We start from the raw sequence: 9,999 nt of genomic DNA, 5'->3' as shown, positions 1-9,999 counted from the left end.
GGGACTACAGGCATGCGCCACCATGCCCGGCCAATTTTTTCTATATATTTTTAGTTGTCCAATTAATTTCTTTGTATTTTTAGTAGAGAAGGGGTCTCGCTCTTGCTCAGGCTGGTCTCGAACTCCTGAGCTCGAACGATCCGCCCGCCTCGGCCTCCCAGAGAGCTAGGATTACAGGCGTGAGCCACCGCGCCCGGCCTACCAGTGGTTTTTAATCAGAGCAATTTTGTTCCCCAGGAAACATCTGCCAGACATCTTTGGTAGCCACAACTGGGCATGGGGGTGCAAAGGGTGAGCTGTTAATGACATCCAGTGGGTGGAGGTGAAGGAGGCTGCCAAACACCCTACAATGCACAGGACAGCCCCAAAACAAAGAATGCTCTGGTCCAAAATGTACCTAGTGCCAAATCAGAGAACCCCTGAACTGCCTAAGAAAACAGACCCTATACTGTACTTTGTGGGCCGGCGCCTTATGTGCACCATCTGAGGTCATCCTCCCAACCATTCTAGAAAATTACTGCTATTTGTGTTTCACAGAAAAGGAAACTGAGGCAAGAGAAGGCAAGCCACTTGACACAGGTCACACAGTCAGTCAGTGAGTGACAGAGTTAAGACTCAAACCCAGGGCATCCGGCTCCAAATCCAGCTCTTAGCTGCTCTCCCAGACCAGAATTCCAATCACACAGAGCTACTAAAAATAACACCCTATAAAGATTCAGACAAACACACATACCTCCACTCTGTCAAAGGTACCACGTCACTGACCCGCAAAGACTGGAGCCAAACAGAAGTGTCTGCATCCCAGCCTGTGGGAGGTTACTTCCTCCCGAGAGAAAGCCGTCTTCATCACACTCACGCCGGAGTTTAACGAGAAGCAAGTTTTCAAAGCAAGTTCGTTAGCTCTATCACTTCTAACACTTTACAGTCTGCCTCTTTGTTGTTTAGAATGACTTAAAAATCAGAACATGACAGTAAAAGTGTGTTACAAAACACATAAAACCAATTTAAAAATAAAATATGCTAACAAAATAAACTCACCTGGTTTGATTGTCCGGAAAGGTAGGGCTCAAAGTCATTATCATGGACTGTATCCTTCTGATGCAAAGAACCATTTTGTACTAGAACAAGAAGTTGCAAAACATTACCTTCAAATCTGAACGTTACTTTTAAGCATGGTAATCAAAGTAAAGTCTCCTTCCATCTGTTTCTAGTAAAAATTATACTTTTATTTTAAAATGGGCACAATCAGTATAGAACCGATGTTTACACACTAATTAGAATGCTGATGCAGAACTCTAAATAAACCAGGCTACATTTTTAATAGAGATTTAATCACAATTTGGTGAGATATTAACAAAGTATAGGCCCAAACAATACAATGCAAGGAAGTCATAACCGTGGTGAAACAGACACCACGGTCTGAGATCCACTTGCTGCAGATGGAGAGTGGAGCCTCCGAAAGCCCAAACACGGTGGAGAACCGAGGCCAGGGGACGGCTGGAAGGGCTGAGGAGCGACCTTCTGAGGCTCATCCCTTGCACCGTTACAGCGTCCGGCCAGAAAAAGAACGGTAAATAAAGCGCCGGGCCTTCTCGTCTTAAAACACGATGCACCGTGCTTGTTACACCCGAGGTAACGAACAGTCTTCCAAGTAAACGGGAAGTGTCACTTACAGGTTCTCCCGGGAGTGAGCTTTGGGGGTTTACCCCAAGCCGAAATAGCACAAGAAATGACAGACTCAGAAAACAGGGCTGTAACCACCCGGCCCGACGGCCTCTCCCCGCCAGCGGCCCTAGGGGCGGCAGGAGGCGGGTCGCGCAGCCCTGCGGCCCTCTCGGCCGCGTCCACCGGGCCCGTCCCTGCCTCCTCCCCGCCCCATCGAGTCCACGCTCTTGGCCGGGGAGAAGGGCTGTGGCACCACCCCGAGCTCCCGTTTAGTTCCTTCTCCGTGAGGGCCCTGCTGAGACCTGTCAAACCTCCCGGAAACGTCACACCTCCCGTCTCCCGTCCCGCAGCCGCGGAGCGAGCGAGGTTCCGCTCCAGACGCGGCCTTCCCCGCGCCCTCCCGCCAGCCCGCCCGGCGTGCGGGCCGCGCTCACCTTTGTTATCCTGTCCTTTTGTTCGCTGCACCGCCGCGGGCCGAGGCGCGGGAGCCGCACGCACCGGGGGAGGAAACACAAAGTTACCGACCAGAGCACCCGCGGCGGGCGGCACGCTCACACACGCCCCCGGCCCCGAGACCCCGCCCGGCCCGCGCCCGGCTCCGCTACCTGGGGGTCCACGCTGGTGGCCGACATGCTTCATGAACGGCGCGGCGCGGCGCGGGGCCGGGGCGCCCGCCGGCTCGGGCCTCCCCGAGAGGCCGGGTCTGTCACCCCCGCTCGCGCGGCCCCGGGCCCCGCCGCCAAGTCCCGGGGCGCTGGCCAGGCAGGGCCTGCAAAGCGCGCGGGCCGCAGGCGGGCGGCAGCGGCGAGCCGGGACGCGGACGCGGACGCGCTGAGAAGGCACCGACTCCAATGGCGGCAGCGGCGGCGGCGGCAGCGACGGAAGGGAAGAGGCTGCGCGACGTCAGCGCGCGCGGGGCAGGTCGGGAACGTCGCCAGGACGCCACGCGCCGCGCCTGCGCGCTGCCCCCTATGGGACGGATTTCGCGCCCGGGTCCCAGTCTCGCGCGGCCGGGCCTGGGCCGCAGCAGGGGGAGGGACGAGCCTGGGAAGTCACGTGGGGCGTGTCCGGCGGGGCGGCGGGATCGCGGGTCCGGGCGGCGGGGCCGCGGTTCCGGGCGGGAAGCGGCCAGGTACGCGGCCAGGTGTGCGCCTGTCCCTCGCCGCGCGAAGAGGGCTGGCTCATGCCCGCAGCCCGGATGCAGGGTCCCCGCCTGGGGCCGCCACACCGAGCCCCCCGCACTGCGGCTCAGGGTGGGTGTCGGGCGTCGAGCAGTTTTCCCCACGGCAGGCCCGGGTGGAGGCACTGAGCGGGTGGACGGCGGCAGCAGGGACCGCAGTGGGCCCAGGAAACACTCCAAGCCTGGGCATCAGGTGGGCGGGCTCCACTGCATGTGAGGGGAAGCGGCACCGGCAGCCCCTCAGCCCCGGGGAGGACCTGCTCCAGGCCGCTCATTACGGGCTCCCAGGGCCCCACCTGCCTAAAGTGGGGAAAGCAGGCTGGGCGTTTCCTCTGGCTCAGGGCCAGGAAGGACTTCTGACGCCCCGCCGACAAATCTGGGCCCACTGGGACTTTGATACGCTTGGACCATGGGCAGCGCATGCCAAGAAGTCGTCTGTGCTTTTGGGGTAGGTCCAAAAATAAACGGCGTGTGTCCACAGGGCAGCAGACACATAGGATCGCAGTGGCCACCAAGTTCGCGAGGAGCAGGGCTCAGCACAGAACACGACGGGGCTCTCTGCACAGGGTTGCAGCCAGGAAGGGGCTGTCTGTCCCTGAACAAAGGCCAGAAGTCCCCTTGACCGGCTGAGAGCCCTGCCCCTGCCTCTGTGAGATGAGGCTGGGACACTCCAGCAGGGGCCGTGTACCTGTCCCCCAAGGGCGGAGAAGGGCTGGGCAGCTGTGCCTGCGGGCAAGGGGGTGTCTGGGAGGTCAGAGAGGACACTCAGCCCTCTCAGCTTCTGCCCCTTCTCCCCCCAGCTCACACCTGTCCGGCAGGATGGTGCCCACTGGGGTTTGGAGCTGCAGAGCCAGTTTCGGGACCTTTGACCCCCACCCCCAGCCTGCTTCCCTCCTCTGTCGTGTGGGGTAATGACTCCCCTCTGGAAGGACGGGCGTGGGAACAACAGCGTGCACTCAGCACCGCACTGCAGGCCAGGTCCCATGAACGCTCCACCCACAAACGCCCCAGCAGTCACGGAGGCCACGTTGGTCCTGCCGGAAGTGGCCCCTCAAAGCTTAGATGACTTCTGGGATGGCTGTACTCTGGGGCGCAGAGCCCTGGGTGTGGCTTAAAATGATGGAAATTTGTTCTTTCCCAGTTCTGAGATCAGCATCACTGGGCTGGAATCCAGGTGTGGGGTCCTTCCAGGGCCTCTCGAGGAGAACCCTTCCTGCCTCCCTTGGCCTCCCATCCCCACCTTCCTCTGCTCCCGCCTTTTCCTCTTTGCCTCTGTGTCTCTTCTGATAAGGACACCCGCCACTGGACTTAGGGCTCGTCTGGGCCAGGATAACCTCATCTTGATGTGATGATGCCTGCAAAGACCCTATTTCCGAATAAGGTCACATTCACAGGTACTGGGTGGATTTGGGGGGGCCACTTTCCAGCCCACTACTGGGCTCACTGGTGGGGTCTCTACAGTGATGCCAATAAGTAGATTTTGGAGGGGAAGAGTCCTGGGCTGAGTGGGTCCTACTCACAAATGTGAACAGTATGAGGCCCGAGGAGGTGCCGTCACACCAGCCTGGCCCCCACAGGTGGGATCCAGTAGCCACCACCTGGGCCCATCCCAGGCTGCTGCCCTGCCAGCCCTAAAATCCGGGTGGCTCCGTGCTCATCCTGACAGGCAGGGAGAGCGAGAGCTGCCCAGGGCAGGGGGCGGCACGGTCCAGGTTGGCAGGGAACAGGAGGCCCCAGGTGCGGCACTCATAGGAGAGGTTGAGAGCCCCGGGGGATGCCTTTACCTTGGCCAGGCCCGAGGACCCAGGAAGGGGTCCCAGGAGACCAAGGCCCAGCTGCCTGCAACCACGGGGCCACATCTGCACCCTCTCTGCCTAGCTGCTACAGGGCAAGGAGGTCCGGGCCATGGGCCCCTGAATGACACTGACCACCTAGCTCAGTGCTTTGGGACAGTGCTGGAACCAGCCCTGGGGTCTGTGCTGGAACCAACAGGCTCTGCTGCTGCCTTGCCTGCCTGGCCTCTGCACTGCTGCAGCCCGTGGGAGCAGCCGGGTGGGTGTGGGCATGGGGCCACGGGTCCCGCACTTCAGAGCCTTTCTGTAATTGAAGCGTAGTTGTGGCACGTGGGGTGCATTGCCACCTCAACACCAGATGGGCGTGTGGGGACCTTTGGTTGCCTGGACGCTGGACATTCGTAAGGGACTCTGCATTCAAAGTCCCAGCCCCACGTCCATGTCCCAGCCTGGACTGGAGCTCCTGACCTGGGAAAGGGAGGTCACCCAGCACCCAGGTCTCGGGGCCAGCTGTTTCTCCCTCACAAGGAACAGGCAGTAACTCGTGTTGTGGACAGAAACAGGGGTCAGAGGGCTTGTGGCAACTTCCCCGGGTGGCCCAGGAGTCTTGAGACCACGGCTGTCTGCCATCTCCAAGCTGTGCCCTAACAACAGACAAGAGCCCCGGATCTGGACCGTCTGCCTTCAGACAGGCCACTTGCTCAGGGAACCCGTTGCATGCCCAAGCGCCCCCTGCCTGCTGCACCCCCAGGTGGTGTGGGATTTTCTAAATGTTACCAGCATTAAAAAGGTTTGATTTTTAAATTTATTTCAAAGTTATGCAGGCCTATGATGAAAAAGCTCTCTTTGTACTCAGGGTACAAGTTGGGAAGCAGAAATCACCATCACTAGTCCCCTTCCCAGAGGGAGTCCAGACACCCGACTGCCCCTGAAAGCATGGGTCTGTCTGTCTGTCTCACCTGTGCTCTGGCCTGCTCACATGCTGCGCTTGTATCTCACCATGGGGAAACTGGACCTGAGGGGTCCGCAGCGCTGCAGACTGTCGGTGCCTACCGTCCACCCTGCAGCCCTCTCCAGGGACTGAGTGAGTTACAGCCACACTGCAGTGAGCATCCTGGTCCTGACACCCACGCACACCTGTTCGAGGGCACCTGGAGGGAGGCTCCTGCAGGCCAAACCAGCAGGTCAGAGGGTACTTACTCTGGTCATTTTGTAGATGTTACCAGATCACCTCCAAGGGGGCTGTACCAAAACCTCCAGCCAGGAGACCTTTATCTAAGGCAGAGTGCAGGGTCCAAAGGCTGTGGGCTCTGGCTGAAGCAAACCCTCCTGAATACTGGATGCAGCCTGCCCAACAGCCGGCCTCGGGGGCCGGCAGCAAAGAACCCGTCCACAAGGGTGCGGTGAGCACCTACTACGTGTGGGCAGGCACTGGGGTCTGAGGTGGTCCTGCTCTGCAGGGCTCCAGGGAGGGACACTCAGCCCTGCAGGGGCTGTGACTCAGCTTGGCCAGGTGAGCGCTGTTCACCAGGAACCATGCAGCCATGGGAAGAGAAGCCAGCTGCTACCCTTGTACCCCAGATGGGAGGAGGACGGAGGATAAACGGCACCGTGAATCGGATCTCCTTCCCAGGATGGGAGGAGTCTGTCCCTGAGCTGAAACTCAGAGGGAGCAGGCACTCGCCCACTGAGGACGCAGGCAGGCGGGCAGGGTGCTCCAGGAACACCCTGGGAGGTGGGCACAGTGGCACCGGCCCACCCACTAGGAGAAGGTCAGCTCCCTGCAGCAGGGGCCACCGCTGTGTCCACCGCTGGGTGCGGGTGCTGGGCAGACAGCTTGGCATGTGGAAGGTGCATGATCTGCATTGCATCTGGAGGGCCAGTGTGGGGTTTGGAAGCGGCTCTGGGGTACTGGAGCAGCTGAGCTTCCAAGAAGCTAAAGAAAGTGCCCGGGCCACGTAGCTAACTGGGGCTGCTCGCTGACCTTTAACCCCGACCCCTGGCACTTGCCCCACAGAGGTTTTGCCCCTCGCACAACTTCCGAGAGGGGCCGGCAGCCCAGTGTGGACAGTACACCCCCCGCCAGGGCCCTCAGCTCCCCGCAGGCATCGCAGCGGGGCCGTCTCAACTCCAAGAGCGTCTCTCCCACCACAGTGAGTAGAACAGGTGCGGGCCTGTGTCTCCCAAGGGTCTGCTCCAAAGCCGCGGCCTCGCCCACTGACGCAGCCCTGGGGATTGCGGGGACCGCATGGCTCTTGCAACACGGTCCTACCCCAGGTGGCTCGACCCTCGGCGACCCAGAGATGCAGGCTGCTGTTAGAGGCACCTGCGGTTCTGCTCCGGGGAGGAAAGGCCTCACCTGGCAACCGGAGGGCCACGCTCAGCCAGGTGGTCCCGGCAGGGCAAGGTGAACACTCAGAGCCCTTGTTCAAAAGGCAGGAGCACAGCTCTGCGCCTTTCCTTCCCGCCACCGCCTCTCACTGGACCTGTCCGCTGGACCTCCCTCCGCTGTTTTTTTTTTTTTGAGACAGAGTCTCACTGTGTTGCCCAGGCTAGAGTGCAGTGGCATCATCCTAGCTCACAGCAACCTGAAACTCCTGGGCTCGAGGGATCCTCCTGCCTCAGCCTCCCAACTAGCTGGGACTACAGGCATGGGCCACCATGCCCAGCTAGTTTTTTCTATATATTTTTAGTTGTCCAATTAATTTCTTTCTATTTTTAGTAGAAACGGGGTCTCGCTCTTGCTCAGGCTGGTCTCGAACTCCTGAGCTCAAACAATCCTCCCGCTTCGGCCTCCCAGAGTGCTAGGATTACAGGCGTGAGCCACCGCTTCCAGCCCCTCTGCTGTTTTTATTTGCTATTTAGGGTCACGCTCCCGCGGGCAGTGGGAGGGCAGACCCTCACAGACACCTGACACCCCCCACACCTGCCGTTCCCTCGGCCAGACACACTCAGCTCCTCCACCTCCTCTCTGCAGCCTCCCGTGGCTCCGTGGAATCTCGTGCTCACCACGGCACGCTTGGGACACCAGGTCATGGCTCTTGTGCCCACCCAGCGGCTCCAAAGCCACTATGTTCACACCTGTGCTGTCTCCCTTAGTCCAGCAGAGGGAGCTGTGAGCCAGGAGTTAGGAGCCTCGGGCCTCACTCGTCCCCCAGCCCCACCACCCACTTGCCTCGATTTCCCCAGCTGAGGGGCAGCTGGGAAGGGAGTGCCGGAGGCGCTCACCCCATGGGTGTGGCGGGCCATCACCTGCCGGGCCTTCTATAACTTCTAGGTGGCACCGTCTGGCACGGGGGGCCCAGCCACATGGAGCTATTGAGCACGTGAAATTGAGGAACTGCATCTTCAGTTTTGTTTAATTTTCATTAAATTCAGCAGACACACGTGGCTGGTGGCTCACGTCCTGACGTCCAAGCTCGGACCCCAGCTAGGGACACTCGAGCCTGGTCCTCCGTATCCCGGGGGCTCCAACTAACACACGGTCCAGCCCCACAGACCAGAGGACCCTGAGTCCCCTGGGGCAGGTCGGTGACCTGCTTGTTCAGCAGGCCTCCGGGGAGGCTTTCTTCTCAGGTGAGGCCGACGCCTCCCTGTGTGCCTGACACTCAGTGAGGTTTGCACCCGTCTGACTCCGCCCTGTGGCATTGGGGTGTGCCGAGTCAGATCTGCCCCGGAGCCCATTCCTGCCTCCCTCTCCAGAGTCCTCCCTGTGGCCAAGAGCACCCTGATCCAGCCCTTCCTGAAGCCAGATCCAACAATCTCCTGGATTCCCAGGCTGGAATCTAGGGCAGAGAGGGAACCTCTCCTGTGGCAGGCAGCAGTGGCCGCTGGGTTCTGCAGGACTGTGGGAACAGAGGGCCGTGCCGCCCGCCCTCCCCATCCAGAGGTGCCTTCGGTTGTCCCTGGCCCCAGGCAGCCTCTCAGCGCAGCTTCACGGGGCACAGGGGTGTGGGAAGGGGCAGACAGGAGCCAGGCTCAGCCGTACTGAACAAGCTTCAAGGAGAAGTCAATCTCCCCGCCCAGGCCTGGGCTGGGCACTCCCAGAAAGTAAATCGGGTTAACAGACCCCACCAAAGGTGCAGCCCAGACAGCTGCACTCGGGAACAGTGACCATCCTGACCGAGTCCCATGGCCAGGTTAGTGTCCAGTGAGGACTTGCCGTCCCAGATGCCCCTGCTGCCCTCTTATGACTCTGCATGTGGCTCTCCCAGCTCAGGTCCCACCAGGAACCAGTGCCCACCATGGCCTCAGCCTGGAGCAATGATACACGCCCAGGTGTTATCCCCGTGGCGGTGCTCCCCGAATGTGGCACCCTGGTATGCTGCCTATTTTGAACGGAAAGCCCTTGAAGGTTGTCAAACGGCAGCACCATTACCTTGAGATGGGCCCCACCCCTCCCTGAGACCTTACCATCCTCCTCTGAGCCGGGCAGCCACCCCCGAGGACGTTTCCGCTACACAGTGAATCTGCTTCTAGGGCTCTTTCGAGTTCCAGAGAGAACCACTGACAAGTAGTTTTTGTCCGATCCATTTGTCCTCCCTAATAATCCTTCGTGGCTGTTGGGAAGAATCTCAACCTTGCCCCTCCCCATGAGGAAGGGTGTCTGAGCACCTGTGCCCCACTGGGTCGCTGGGTGCTCACTCTCCTGTGCCCCCCCTGTTAATAAATGCAGGTGCCTTTTCCTCCCACTAGCCTGCTGTTTGTTTTCTGTGAAATGTCAGAAGGGAGGGGAGGGGCACTCAGACTGATCTGTGCTGGGGTAGATATTCCCAGCCTGAGCACAGGGCTGCTCCCAGACCTGCAGGGGCCTCTCCCAGCCCCAGGGCTCCCAGGAGAAGGCCGAGGTAACCTGCCTGGCCAGCGCTGGGCACCCGCACAGCCAGAGCACCTGTGCAAGGGGGTGCTGCCCCCCCCATGCTGGCGTGTCCTGACTTGGGCAGCAATGATCTGCCATCAGACATCAGACACCATCCTTGCCTCCACCCCCAGGTCCCGGGGAGGACGCCTGGGGAGGGGCTTCGTGCCAGTTCCGTCTCCCTTGTTCTGAGAGACACTGCCTACCCCGTGCGGGGAAGCAGGATCTGCGGCCCCCAGCACCTCCCTTGCTGCGGCCCCTACCGGGCCCCGTGACCTGCTCTGGCTGCAGAGCACATGTGACCCGGCTCGGTCCCTTCCAGAAAGCAGCGGCCCCTGGACACTCCCCTACCCGGGGCATCTGGCGGCACACTGTGCCTGCCCTCGCTGTCCTCGGGAGGGCCCAGGGTCCAGGAGCCCAAGCCAAGCCGGCTGGACGTATTTCGGGACTGGCCATCCAGGGCCGATCTCTACTCAGACCTGGTCAGAGCTGGTGTTTCCACC

General features: G+C 60.4%; 1 protein-coding gene across 2 annotated transcripts in view; it reads right to left on the bottom strand.

The window, feature by feature from the left end:
- The window catches only part of YTHDF1 (YTH N(6)-methyladenosine RNA binding protein 1), a 27,477-nt gene extending 24,897 nt beyond the window's left edge, over positions 1 to 2,580 (bottom strand). The window contains exons 1-3 of one of the 2 annotated variants that reach the window (XM_012654638.1): positions 2,271 to 2,580; positions 2,100 to 2,124; positions 1,039 to 1,118 (exon numbers count right to left, since the gene is read on the bottom strand). In XM_012654638.1, coding sequence (XP_012510092.1) covers positions 1,039 to 1,118; positions 2,100 to 2,124; positions 2,271 to 2,297 — 132 coding nt within the window. In that variant the 5' untranslated portion in view covers positions 2,298 to 2,580. Of the gene's footprint in view, positions 1 to 1,038; positions 1,119 to 2,099 lie in introns of both variants that reach the window. The other variant, XM_012654637.1, reaches the window with a different exon arrangement.
- Positions 2,581 to 9,999: the final 7,419 nt, after the last annotated feature.

This window comes from Propithecus coquereli, unplaced genomic scaffold (genome assembly GCF_000956105.1).
Source record: "Propithecus coquereli isolate 6110/MARCELLA unplaced genomic scaffold, Pcoq_1.0 Scaffold442, whole genome shotgun sequence".
NCBI classification, from domain to species: Eukaryota; Metazoa; Chordata; class Mammalia; order Primates; family Indriidae; genus Propithecus; species Propithecus coquereli.
The sequence above is the reverse complement of the archived record's forward strand: the minus strand, read 5'-3'. Positions and strand labels throughout refer to the sequence as shown.